Raw genomic sequence first — 13,737 nt, 5'->3', positions numbered from 1 at the left:
TAGTGTTTGGCGGCAGAAATTCGATTTGCACACCATCATATGCCAAATCATTATCGTGACCTCCGGCGTTGTCAAGGAGCAGAAGCACTTTAAAGTTCAGTCCCTTTCCTCTCAAATAACACTTGACCTCCGGGATGAAACAGTTTTTGAACCAATCCAGATTGAGCGCTTTTGTCATCCAAGCCTTTGCATTGTACATCCAGTAAACAGGCAAATCATCCTTATTTTTGTTTTTCAGCGCCCTGGGATTTTTAGACCTGTAAATCAGCCCCGGTTTAATCATGAAACCTGCGGCATTTCCGCACATAACCAGGGTCAAACGGTCTTTGTGAACTTTAAATCCTGGGGCTTTGGCTTCTTCCTGCATGATGAAGGTGCGGGAGGGCATTCGTTTCCAAAATAAGGCAGTCTCATCCATGTTAAAAACTTGTTCGGGCTTATATCCCCCCTCCTCAATGATCGCCTTGAATTTATTGTTCACGAAGGCTTCTGCCTCAGCGGTATCCGCAGACGCCATCTCACCGTGCAGACAAACATTTTTAAGTCCAAAGCGTTTCTTAAACTTTTCAAACCAGCCCTTGCTTGCATTAAATGCGCTTGGCACTTTGTCAGCAGCACTTGCTGGGGGCCTGGCATCCTCTCCCACTGTGTCAGCAGCACTTGCTGAGGGCCCGGCATCCTCTCCCTCTTCCCCGTCACTGACAGCAAAGTTTTCATACAGCATTCTCGCTTTTGTGCAGATAACGTTTGTATCCAGGGTTATGGTTTTTTTCCTGCAGTCATTAATCCACAGAGCTAATGCCGTCTCCATCCGTACCATGGTCTTGTTGCGGACAGTTACAACCCTTTTTGCATTCGTATTAAAATTGACTGCTGCTGTCGTCCTTATGTTTTTTTCCTCCTTCTTTATGTAACGAACGGAAGATTCATTGATTCCGTAATGGCGAGCAACGGCTGCATAGCTTTTACCTTCCCTTAGCATGTCCAGAAGTTTAACTTTATCTGAGATAGGTAGCATCTTCCGCCGTTTGGGCCCATCCGCAGGTGCTTTTGTCGGTCCAGGCCGTTTCGTCGACATTATGGGTTTAGGAGATGTTCGAAATTACAAGATAATTTGGCCAACTTAATGTAAATTTGCCAAGCTGTTTTATGTACGTACACATAACTGCACGAGACGACAAAATGATAGCACAATTCGTAGCATGTTTTGATACAAGAAGCGGGAGTGAGTTTTTAGCGAATCAGAATGCAGAGCACAATGCACAAAAAAAAAAAAAAAAATGCATTATGAAAATCCGCGAAATAGCGAATCCGCGATAAGTGAACCGCGAAGTGGCGAGGGATCACTGTACAACAACGATTGAACTACAGATAGAACAATGAGAGATATTTCGACGAATGTATAAATGTGAAGCTTCCGCTTGGCGTTTCCAATCACTACCAAATATGATAGTGGTAAGAAGCCCAGTGGCCGGCAGTGGGAGAAGATGGACCGAGATAGATTTTGTCCGACATTCTGCACATTTTCTCATCGATGAAACATTTGATCTAAAAAAGGTTTTCTATTCTTAAAATTATAATATGTTATGAGCAGAGTGGACGAAGTTTTGTAGACGTTATCCTTTGCCAAATAAAAATAAATCGCGTTGTTTAGAAGGAGTGCAAAGGCGAATTTAGGTATTGCACACGCGCACTGCACGGAGTAGGCGTTCCCGAACAAAACTTGAAAATACTTGCTAGAACGCGCCAATAGGATCTCGCTAGTTCGGGCGTGGCTCTGCCCACCTCCTTGCTTGTTCTGCCCACTATGACTCATTTGTCCCCATTGGAAACTACCGGCTGTGGTCCGTCTTGGATTAGTTATAAAATCTTTGCATGAACTGCGGATTCAACGACTGTCGTCTCGTAAACTTCGAGAACTACAACATCCATCGGGCACCGGTGGATGACAACAGGTTCTACTACCCTTTAATATTTTCTATTTAACAGTAAAGTAAATATCTTTCTGTTAGTTCTTGAGATAGTATCTATAAAGACAGGAACATGTTTCAGGAACAAGTTTGTGGAGTTAGCTAGCTAACGTTTCTAAAATCCACCAACTCTGAAGAAAGCACGAAATCAACGGTTTCCATGGCGAGCGATTAAGCTTCCCTAACGTTATAGTAGTTACTTGTGGCTTGCAGGCGCTTATGGATTTGCACATGCTATCCCACAAGGATAGATAGCTAACCAACTGATAATGTCATCTGTATCTCAAAATTCCATACATAAAGATAGTGATTTATCTATCCATAAATCGTCTGAATTGTTTAATGATGGATTATTGCACGAGATTCCAACAACAACAACAAGTAAGTCAATTAACCCGACTAACTAGTTATAACCTCGTTAGCTAGGGACGCGTATTTGTCATAGTGCTGATCCCTAGCGCCATCAGCAGTGGCAGCACTGAGCCACCCCCTTTGGATATCTAATTAAGATAACTACCCCTACCTTACAGGTACAAATGACACCAGTACTGTCCCTAAAAGGTACAAGAATCTGGATGAGTTGAGGTAATTTTTCCACTTTAAGTTTCTCTAGCTAGATAACACGTTAACGTTACCTGTTAACTGCCCTACCTCCTTTTTCAAAACCCTAACGTTAGCTACCTACCTGTATTTGAAAAGAGTCTGCCTTTTGCACCATGAACCATCATCCATTTGGAAGCAAATTTGTTAGGTTGGCTTTCTTTACAGTGAGGAGCTCAACAGACGAACCAAGGAGACCCAAATGCTGCAAGAAGAGGTGGAACATGCAACTAAAATTGCCATGGAGCAAATGGGACGCACATTTCCCAGCAGCTCACCCTCACAAATAAATTACTTTCCCATTTTTATGGGTGAGTATGAGGTTTTCTTGTATCAGTAATAAAAATATAGCCATTGCAAAGCGTATACACTAGCTAGCTAGTACTAGCTCTATACAGTAACACATCAGAATATGACACTAACCTATTTTGAATTCTGGAACTACCAGTAGTACTTTGCTGTGATACGTTTTCCCTATTGCTCCCTTTTTTTAATCGTTATTTTTTTTTTTTTTTTTTTTTTTTTTACAGATGATTCATCGGAGGAGAACTCAGAAGTGCTGTCTCCGTACCGACCGTCTTTGATCCAGCCTCTTACATATGACCGAGATGGCCTGGATCTGAAGGTGGTCAGAAGTGGCGTAACCTTCCCTGGGAAAGATGTTTTGGAAAATGTAATAGAGGACTACTCTCAGCAGGTGTCGGAGCTCCAAAAGCAGCTGAGTGAGGTTAGTCTGAGATGGAGGACTATTTATTTTCCTTTCCTGCTGAGAGTTGTTGATATAATCTGGTTGAAGGAGGCCTCCTGAACTAAATTATTCAAACCAAAAGCCATGCAATTCTGTGCCACAGAGTTGCCATTGATTGCAGCACATTTGCTAATACTTTTTCAGATGTGTGCTTTTCATGAACAGCAGAAGTTCAAATTGCGTCAGTCCATCATCAAGCTACAGACAAAGTTGCATGAGGTCCAGATTGAGAAAGATGCCCTGACTGATCTAAGGTATTTCATGCTAAAACCCTTGCAATGTAGGCCATTTGTACTGTATACCTTTGGACAGATCTCAGCTCATTTAACTGTAAAAGTAAGGAAGTAAAGGATATAAGTTGCGTCAATGTTAATTGTTTTGCCCCTCAGAATGAAAGAGAGCAGAAAACAGGCAGATGTAATGGGGAAAATGCATGCAATAATCAGAGCGCTGCAAATCAATAAACAGACAGGGGACCAGAGGCTACTGGAGGCTGAGGAGGAAGCAAAGTCACAAAGCAGGAAAGCAGAGTCAATGGAGCGTACACTACAGGAGGTTCACTCCACACTGTTGGCTTATGAGAAACGGTGTAGAAACGATTTGTACACCAGCCATGACGCACTGGGAGTTGCGGTGGAGAAAGTATTACAGGACTTGGAGCATGAGAATCACAATCTGAGAGAAAGATTCCTGCTGGTAATACAGTCAGTCTTATGTATTATGCCACTCGAAACAATTTTATCAAAGGTTTGACGTGTTGTTCTTGATATTGTATCTTTCTATTCCAAACTCATTGTGCCAGGTGGAAGAGCAGATGGAGACTCAAGAACAGAAATGCCAAGATAAAGCAGAGATACGGTTGAAGGAGCAAAGGGAAAAGTACTTTTTCATTAACTTTTGACAATTCTTGCCTCAGTCACTTGGGTTACCTGGGATTAGTCATTCATTCACTTCTCTGATTTAAAAAAAAACTATAAGTATGTTTACGACATAAGTTCCTTGAGGCGACATGTCAAGTTGCCTTGCTTGGCTTGCTTTGCTCTCTTCCAGACTGGAGCAGCTTATTACCCGTCATGACCAGGAGGTGGCGATATTGACTGAGAAATTGAGCAGCTCCCGAAGCAGTGCCTCCAGTTTGTGTGTCCAGGTGGAATTGTTACAGTGAGAGACGTGAATTAACTAGCAATACAATATCTACACATTTCCTGAGTTGAGTTGAATTCAATTCAAAGCTCTCTCTTTCCCCCCCAAATGAATTATATCACCTATATTTTAATTTAGTTGTAAGACATCAGTCTTATCTTTCAGAAAGTGTCCAAAAACATGTATTATTTCCTTCTGATCAGAAAACAAGGTGAGAGTCAGGCTTCGGTGCACCAGTGTCAGGTCAAGGACTTGGAGTCAGCTTTCTCCATCCTGCGCTCCGATCTACTGGATGGCCAGCGGGTCCATGAAGACAAGGTAATGGCTACATATCCCTATTGTGTTTTAAATTATTAGAATAATGAAAGTGGCCCTGGCCTATTCAAACAGAAGTTTAGGAGGTAGACATTGTAACACAGGAGGTTGGTGGCACCTTAATTGGGGTGGATGGGCTCGTGGTAATGGCTAGAGCGGAATAAGTGGAGTGGTATCAAACACATGGTTTCTATGTGTTTGATGCCATTCCATTAGTGCCGTTCCAGCCATTATTATGAGCTGTCCTCCCCTCAGCAGCCTCCACTGCATTGCAATATTCTATGTGAAGGTTCTGAAGGTTTAGGTTGTCATGATGTTGTGTGCCAGGTGAGTGCTCTGGAGAAGCAGTTGGCTGAGGCCCAGTCTCAGGTGGAGGAGGCCCAGAGAGGGAGAGACGGATCTCTCCAGCAGGCAGAGGAGCTGGACTCTCAGCTCTGCCAGCTCACGGTAAGACAGCCCAGCCTCAGACATAAACAGGGAGGATACAGCCATAGTGTGCTCCCTGTTGCTGTGGAAAAAGCACACTGCACATTTTTTCAATTCCAGAAAGCCTACATCTATCAATGTATTTGATATATAAATGGTAAAGTGGCTTTGATAAAAAAATTTTTTTTGAATAAATCCAAACATATGAACACAAACAGCGATGAGTGGGTACTGTGTTATGTGTGGGGTTAGTCAGAGCTCCGGCAGGCTCGTGAGGAGTTGGCCCACGAGAAGGAGGAGACCAAACAGCTGTGGGAGCGGGACACGGGCCACAATGTGACCGGCGACGGGCTGCGCAGGGAGCTGGAGGAGCGACGCCTGGGGGTGCAGCAGCTGGAGGTTCTGGTGGGATCTCTCAAAGATGACTGCCAGGCACAGATGGAGGCTCAGGTGAGAATGAAATTAAAAGCCTTGAGCTGTTTGTTTAAATGTTTTTTTTTAAATAAAAAATGACACCAAGGCTTTAGTTGTCAAACACTGATAATTTTGTATCTCCTCTGCCAGGTGTTGGGCGAGAAGCATCAATGGGAGCAGCAGGAGGAGCTGGCTGTGCTGCGAGGGGAGCTGAAACTGACCACAGACCAGCTGAACAGGGCCAGGGACGAGGAGCTGAGACTGCAGGCCCTACAGGGGGACCGGGACCAGGCGCTAAAGAGGGTCCAGGCGCTGCTGGAGGAGAGGGACAGGGAGCTGCAGCTGAGGCAACAGGAGGCGCAGCAGGGCCGGGCCAGGCTGGAGGAGGCCCAGGGCCACTGCCAGGCCATCAGGGCAGAGACTGAGGTGCTGAGGCTCAAGCTGGAGGACCGGGAGAAGATGGTGGACCTGCTGCGGCTGCAGATGGAGAGCACCACCCAGATGACAGTACAGCATGGACGTAGCATTGACTCCCTGCACGACGAGAAGAGGCGCCTCAGCAACCAGCTCAGTGAGCACAAGCTGGAGATCCAACAGCTAAGGGTTGGTTTGTTAGTTAGCTAGAGTTAGTTGACTACTTAGTTTTGATCATAGTTTATTTGCATCATCCTACTTTAATTTCATGGTTGGTTGTTTCCTCCACCTCTGGCCCAGAGGTCATACAGGCTGCTAAAGGGAATCCTCAGTTAACACCAATAATTGTTCCTTGTCTTGGATTATAATACTCCAATGTTTTCTTTTTGGGTGTGTTTTCAAAGCTATCCTACCAATAATGTTCAAACCCTGCTGTGTCCCACCCTGTACAGACAGACTTGGAGCAGCGTGAGGAGTGTTTGGCAGTGCTGGAGAAGGAGAGGCGAGTGCAGCAGGCTGGCCTGTCCGAACAGAGCCACTGTGACAAGGAGCTAAAGCTGGAGAAACAGAAGCTCACCGCTGAGCTAGAGATGCAACGCATGCAACTGGTCACCCTCACAGGTACACTAGCTGCCATTTATAGATGGCTTTCATATGAGAATATTCCCCGTGCACAGATAAAATGAGAGGCACCCACTCTGTCAGTTCTTTCATCAGCAGAATAATGTTGTGGTTATCCGTCTTGCGGCTGGCTCCCTAATCAACATAAACGATTGTGTTGACGTCGTGTCCTTGATTTATCCAATTAAATGTTTTACTCCTGTGACCAAACCGTTATTTGTTAACGTTTCTCTATGAATTATGATCTTTATTAATTCTGTAATATTGAAGACCTTTCAATGATTAGATATAACGGCCTCCATTTCTCCAGTCTTTGGGGTAATACAGGTCTTTAGTGGCAAAAGGCAAGAATAATGATGAAGTTGCTACACTGTGTTGGAAAAACACTTCAGCATGTACTGTATGTTTTTCATGTTCACCAAGCCCTCATTGTGCTTTGTGTGTGTGTGTCCATCTGTCTGTTGTCCAGAGGAGCATGAGGAGTTGAAGAGGCTCCACAGCAGTAAGAGTGAGGAGCAGGAGGGTGTGGTGGTGAGTCTCAAAGCCCAGCTGAAGACCACCCGGGCTGAGATGGACCAGGCCAGGAGGACCCTAGAGGAGGCGGACAGACACGGTCAGCACTGCACATCTGACAAACATCACGGAGAACATTTATAATATAGCAGAGAATTTTGTGTTTGTATGATTATGGGAAATATACACTGTGTTTAGGCATGAGGTTTTTAGTTGAGAGAACTGACTATTGCAACGGATGAGTAAATAGCTCTGGAAGAAATACATAAAAAAAAAAAAAATCCAACCAACATATTTCCAGACTGACACATCTTTCCCAGTACACTACCATTTTACTGTTTGATTTGCAATATATACATCTGTTTTACTGTGGTGTCTTACGAGGGTCTAAACCTCTCTCTTTGTACCATTTCTATTGAGATTGCCCCCCCAAAATAAATTGTTTACCTAAGAGTATAATCATATTTCCAATTGTTTGATCGTGGTTCTTCAGATCTCCTAACAGTACTGTTTGTAGGTCCATCTGAACATAGACATTATGACTTAACAACCAGTCCTGGACCTGACACCAAAAGTGAGCCACCGAAGGACAGACCCAAAAGAGATGATCTATTGGTTGTGTTTCCTAGTTGCAGAGTCTGCACAGGGATGACTGTTCAATGCCCCATATATTGAGCCTTCTGTGGCGAATTTTATATAATAGTTTTAATTGAAAACAACGGATTGATGTGTCGATTGTTGTTTTGTCTATCAGTTCATAAACCCGATGCCTTGGCATAGTTGTCAAACCTCTCGACCTTAAGTAAAACTGATACATTTTACAATTTATACTAGTCATTTTAAGCCATGCATAGATTTTCTTTGGAGGCAGACCAACCAATTCATTCCTTTCTCTTTTGAGCAATTCCCTCTTCCATTTTTGTGGCAGAGCTGTGACGAGTTTGTTATACTTTTGTATTGAGCATACACCTTTGTTAATAGCTTGTGTGACAATTTTACTGTCTTTATTTACAATGTCATTCATAAACATGATACCTTCCTTATACATTTTTATTTTCCAAGAAAATTGGTATTTTCTCTATCAGTACATTGGAGTTTTAACCATATTATTTGCTGTAATACTCGTTCTGCCTCTTCTGGAGGATGAAATTGGATTTGTAACCAACTCTGTATCGCTTCATTTAAAAAAACAGGATACTTTTAACAGGAATCCATTGTCAATCCACCAGAAATGGTTGGTTTTAATCTGTATAACGTTAAAAAAATAACTTTTTAACATTGGATGCCTCTTAGTAGCATCCTGGAAAACAAGTTTGGATGTAAATATAATTTCAGTTTAATAGAGGCTTTAACATTGGATGCCCCCCTCCATTGATTAGACAGAAAGAGATGAGAGTAGATGAACCTTGACTGATTTGTCCCCTCTGCCCTGCCTCCCCTTTTCTGTCCAGGCCTGAAGGTTGCCTTGGGAATGCAGAAGCAGATAAAAACTAAGCGAGACCAGGTCCACTCTCTCCAGGGCCGAATCCAACTACTGGAGGAAACCATGGACAAAATGAGCCAGGTAGGAACACCTGACGGTCTGCTTTAGGGCTCCATGATGCAAAACTCCAAATTCTGAGTTAATCCCCATTCTCTCACTATTACACATGCCCTGGCTTCCACACAGAAAAAATGACTGTGTCCTTAATTATGTAGGGATTTTAAACAACAAGGGATTCTAGTGTTTACTTAAATGTATAATAATCTACCATTTCAATATGGTCTCTCTCTTCCCAGGAAAAGCATTACCAGAGTCTGGAGAGTAAGCGGCAGCTCCAGGAGCTGGCCTCAGTCACAGAGGAGAAGAGACAGATGGCAGCTGAGTTGGAGACCGTCCGTTCCCTAGAAAGACGGCTCAGGGAGAAAGTGGCCAAACTGGAGGCAACCCTACACAAGGTGGTGTGGCTCTACCTTGTATGTAAACTCACTTTATCACACAGTATGGAGATATATATATATATATACGTTTTGACTTACCCCCTTTTTTTACACTTGCTACGTTCCTCAGATGTCTGGGAGCGTTATTGACTGTCAACACTTCATCCAGTTGCAAGAGCAGGCGTTTGTGCGACTGAAGCTGCAGCATGCTCAGGATGTGAAGGTACAGTTCAGTAAGACGGGTGTCCATTTGCCTCTATAGCGGTCTAATGCATATGATGTTTTGTTGTTTCTGTCTCTACCTTTTCTACTGTGTGCTGTATCTTCTCAGCAGGAGCTGCAGGGTCAAAACCTGCGAGTTACAGGGAATGCTCAGCGTTCTTGCCCTACAAGCCCAACAGCCCGGAATGCACTACCCTCAACCCAGCACCGCTCTAACTTCCTGCTAGAGGTAAATCAATACAGAAATCTCCTACAAAATGGCTCCAATCCTCCCAGGGCCTGGCTTTATTGCTGTTTATTCAGCTGTGGAAAACAAAAGATACAAGCTCAGCACATCTGACTTCCCCAAAATTAAAAACACACCCTGATTGCATTCCTGTGGTAGCACGACAGACTCGCTCATCAACCGTTTGACTTGACTCTGGAACGGCCGGATTTAATCCAATTTATTCAAAGCATGGAGGGATTCCAGATAGTAATCAAAATATTTCTGTGTAGAATATACTGTAATCCTTATTGGTATTGGCCATAATGGTATTTTACACAGCACCTCTTCACCCCTCTTGCAGTTGAAGTCTCAACGGCTGCTTGAAAGCCCCACTATGGAGCTGCGTTCTCTAGTCAAAGAGCTGCGACGTGTGATTTCTGAGAACCCCGGACCACACACCAGCATTATCAAAAGGACGTCTGCTCAAGAGAGAGCGCACAGGACCACCCTGTAAGTCATCTATTAGAAATCATGTGACCATTAGAGGTCACGATGTTACTAGTTTTCACCCCACATTTTATAGTGCGCACCAATCTGTTTATTTCACAACCACTAGTGACCTTTTACTCAAATGTTTACAAAGATTGTGTTCTATTTGGTTCTCAATCAACCCATGAACTAAAATAATGTGGAGCCTCTTATTTAAATGTAATACAATCAAATATTTATCTTACAGCAATGAAGTCACCAATTCTTTTACAAACAATGCCAAAATGACAAAGGGGACCTACAGCAGGTAAGAGCCTCTGTGTCTGACTGCCTGAGCATGGCAGTTGGCAACCGGCCCATACCCGTGTCTTGGCTTTTCTACTCCTCAGGCCACATGCATGTGCAGTGTCTGTGGCATCGTTCTAATGCATGTTTGTGTATGCAATATGTGTAGTGGTGTGCCTCACCTCCTTAGGACAACTGACCTGGATGAGCGGAATTTAAACAGCACCTCAAGCGAGAGTGAGTTTGTCTTTGTTGGTACGACCAACCACTTAAACACAGTTAACAAAGCATGTGCTTCATTTCCCTTATTTCACACATTTCGTATCACTCTTCTAGTCTCCTTTATCATCCCTGTGGTCCCCTCAAACGTAATATGATTAAGGTATACACTATTTTGATCAGTTAATCTTTCCTCCACTTTAGACATGGTTTGCTATTTCTACAGGCCAGGACTTCTCTTTTGTTGCGTCTCTGCCTTGCTACACATCGTCACCTCGAGCCATGGCACTGGGCCGCACGTCCCCTGTACACTCACTCCTGACTACTGACCACAGCCCCACGGATCTACAACCGAGCAGGCCTCTGCCTCAGGCAGGAAGCCCTCTTGCAGACATGTGCACCTGTAAGTCCTACTGCCTTCAGTATTATTACACCTCTGTTGTGTAACCAATATGGGAGATGACTGAGGCCATTGCACCAGTTAAATGGGCTTGGAGTTCCTCTGTTACTACAGTTTGTCGTCGTAATAATGTTTGAATTTCTGAACTCTAATCTGTTGACCTCTGAGTGAGTTGTGGTTTCACTTGAAATGTTTGTCCAGTGGCCAATCCGCAGGCTGAGTTGACAGGCCACACATGCAAGCACTTGCAAGGAAAACTGGACAGCCTTCAAAACATGGTGGATGACTTGCAGATGAAGAACCAAGGTTTGTTGAGCAAAGACACCGTTTTTTGAGTTCATATGACTGTTATGCAGTGGTCGGTGACTGACATCAGTGCTAAAGAGCTGAATCTGTATTTAGTGTTGAATTAGCCTAGATACCAATGTTGTCCACACTCTACAGTTGTGAGAATCCAGACTTATGTCTGTCCTTCCCTGCCTCGTGTAGCAGACATCTTTAATAGGAATGTAATCAGGAAAAAGAGGATATTGGCTTGGGGCTAGGTCAATTTCATGATGTACAGTGGGGCAAAAAAGTATTTAGTCAGCCACCAATTGTGCAAGTTCTCCCACTTACAAAGATGAGAGAGGCCTGTAATTTTCATCATAGGTACACTTCAACTATGACAGACAAAATGAGAAAAAAGAATCCAGAAAATCACATTGTAGGATTTTTTATGAATTTATTTGCATATTATGGTGGAAAATAAGTATTTAGTCAATAACAAAAGTTTATCTCAATACTTTGTTATATACCCTTTGTTGGCAATGACAGAGGTCAAACGTTTTCTGTAAGTCTTCACAAGGTTTTCACACACTGTTGCTGGTATTTTGGCCCATTCCTCCATGCAGATCTCCTCTAGAGCAGTGATGTTTTGGGGCTGTTGCTGGGCAACACGGACTTTCAACTCCCTCCAAAGATTTTCTATGTGGTTGAGATCTGGAGACTGGCTAGGCCACTCCAGGACCTTGAAATGCTTCTTACGAAGCCACTCCTTCGTTGCCCGGGCGGTGTGTTTGGGATCATTGTCATGCTGAAAGACCCAGCCACGTTTCATCTTCAATGCCCTTGCTGATGGTAGGCTTTGTTACTTTGGTCCCAGCTCTCTGCAGGTCATTCACTAGGTCCCCCCGTGTGGTTCTGGGATTTTTGCTCACTGTTCTTGTGATCATTTTGACCCCACGGGGTGAGATCTTGTGTGGAGCCCCAGATCGAGGGAGATTATCAGTGGTCTTGTATGTCTTCCATTTCCTAATAATTGCTCCCACAGTTGATTTCTTCAAACCAAGCTGCTTACCTATTGCAGATTCAGTCTTCCCAGCCTGGTGCAGGTCTACAATTTTGTTTCTGGTGTCCTTTGACAGCTCTTTGGTCTTGGCCATAGTGGAGTTTGGAGAGTGACTGTTTGAGGTTGTGGACAGGTGTCTTTTATACTGATAACAAGTTCAAACAGGTGCCATTAATACAGGTAATGAGTGGAGGACAGAGGAGCCTCTTAAATAAGAAGTTACAGGTCTGTGAGAGCCAGAAATCTTGCTTGTTTGTAGGTGACCAAATACTTATTTTCCACCATAATTTGCAAATAAATTCATTAAAAATCCTACAATGTAGGAGGCCTCATCTTTTTAAGTGGGAGAACTTGCACAATTGGTGGCTGACTAAATACTTTTTTGCCCAACTGTATAAATAGATGGTTTAGCTGACAACGTCACAAACGGTGCACACGCTTCAATGGGGCAGAAGTCCGTGACTTGTTGTGATTCTGGATGGCCAGATAGCTACCAACAATGACAAACTGCCATGTGGGGAATCACAATTGACCCGTTTCATCTTATTCTTGATACCATGTCTTGTTTTGACTGATTTCATGTCAATGCTAATATGGATAAAATTCACAAGCTAGCTAACCAACAACTGTATCAATGTATTTGTGAGACAATAAGTGCTCATTGTGCAAATGTATTTGTTTTTAAATAAACATTGGAGACAAAGTATAGTTTACATGTTGTCAACAATCTAAGTCAACCCGTCTGTTTTGCCCCATTGTTGAGCATGCATCGGTTTTGTTGCTAAACAACCAACCCGTCTGTTTTGCCCCATTGTTGAGCATGCATCAGTTTTGTTGCTAAACGACCAACCCGTCTGTTTTGTATTTAAATGTCAGAAAAACATGAATTCCTGATTTAATCCGGAGAAATTCCATTTGCTGTTTATGTCCGATAAACAGGATTGTCCTAAAGGTGGAATTTGACATGAAAACTCACTTTCTGTGAGGCTTTCTTTTTTTCTTTTTTCTTTTTTACAGATATGTCCTCTATGATAAAGGGTCAGGAGAGGAGGTTGATGTTCAAAGACAAAGGGATGCTTTATAACAAGCAAGGCTCTGGGTGAATGTCTACATGTGTAACAAAAATAAACTTGTATTTAAATGAAGGCACTCTGATTATTGTGAATTGTCATTTTATTATTCATTCAAATTGCCAATGTCCATGGCATGTTACTTTCAACACAGCAAGATTGGCACCAAATATGATGACAGAAGGATAAACAGGCTAGCATCTCTTGTTGTTCATAAAATGTCATTTATTCAAGGTAACAGGATGATCTGTCATGTACATGCATTGACAGACAGTCAATGTTTTCTAAACATGATCTGGAAACTCATGAAAAATTAAGATCAAGTTTTTCTTTTTTACCAGCATAGTGTCTTATTCCTGTGTACTATTGTGAAACTGACCTACATAATGCCTATTGAAACATGCCTGAATGACCAATTTGCCTTTCCGTG

At 43.1% G+C, this 13,737-nt stretch overlaps 1 protein-coding gene across 8 annotated transcripts; it reads left to right on the top strand.

Moving 5' to 3' along the window:
• Positions 1-1,483: 1,483 nt before the first annotated feature.
• On the top strand, positions 1,484-13,392 carry LOC139545621 (coiled-coil domain-containing protein 158-like). 8 transcript variants are annotated; one of them, XM_071353593.1, is made up of 24 exons: positions 1,484-1,955; positions 2,501-2,555; positions 2,739-2,881; positions 3,101-3,297; positions 3,463-3,572; positions 3,708-4,014; positions 4,121-4,197; positions 4,369-4,479; positions 4,665-4,779; positions 5,104-5,223; positions 5,455-5,652; positions 5,767-6,219; positions 6,483-6,651; positions 7,121-7,264; positions 8,616-8,728; positions 8,944-9,120; positions 9,215-9,307; positions 9,416-9,535; positions 9,876-10,024; positions 10,251-10,310; positions 10,458-10,525; positions 10,734-10,910; positions 11,109-11,213; positions 13,255-13,392. In XM_071353593.1, the coding sequence occupies exons 1-24, from the start codon at positions 1,946-1,948 to the stop codon at positions 13,338-13,340; spliced, it is 3,357 nt and encodes a 1,118-aa protein (XP_071209694.1). In that variant the 5' UTR covers positions 1,484-1,945; the 3' UTR covers positions 13,341-13,392. The 8 variants fall into 8 exon arrangements, 5 of the variants coding, with proteins under 5 accessions (XP_071209694.1, XP_071209693.1, XP_071209692.1 ...); XM_071353592.1 differs by lacking the exon at positions 1,484-1,955 and adding an exon at positions 1,962-2,351 and having other exon boundaries at positions 8,944-9,102; positions 9,419-9,535; XM_071353591.1 differs by lacking the exon at positions 1,484-1,955 and adding an exon at positions 1,962-2,351 and having other exon boundaries at positions 8,944-9,102.
• Positions 13,393-13,737: the final 345 nt, after the last annotated feature.

Source organism: Salvelinus alpinus, chromosome 19 (assembly GCF_045679555.1).
Source record: "Salvelinus alpinus chromosome 19, SLU_Salpinus.1, whole genome shotgun sequence".
Taxonomy (NCBI): domain Eukaryota; kingdom Metazoa; phylum Chordata; class Actinopteri; order Salmoniformes; family Salmonidae; genus Salvelinus; species Salvelinus alpinus.
This window is presented reverse-complemented; position numbering and strand designations above follow the sequence as displayed.

Excerpts from the sequence above, each read along its gene's own strand:
- LOC139545621 (XM_071353588.1), top strand. The coding sequence starts at position 2,240 with ATGTCATCTGTATCTCAAAATTCCATACATAAAGATAGTGATTTATCT. Across the intron at positions 5,653-5,766 it reads AGGCACAGATGGAGGCTCAG|GTGTTGGGCGAGAAGCATCA; the intron begins GTGAGAATGAAA and ends CTCCTCTGCCAG. Across the intron at positions 6,652-7,120 it reads GCAACTGGTCACCCTCACAG|AGGAGCATGAGGAGTTGAAG; the intron begins GTACACTAGCTG and ends TCTGTTGTCCAG.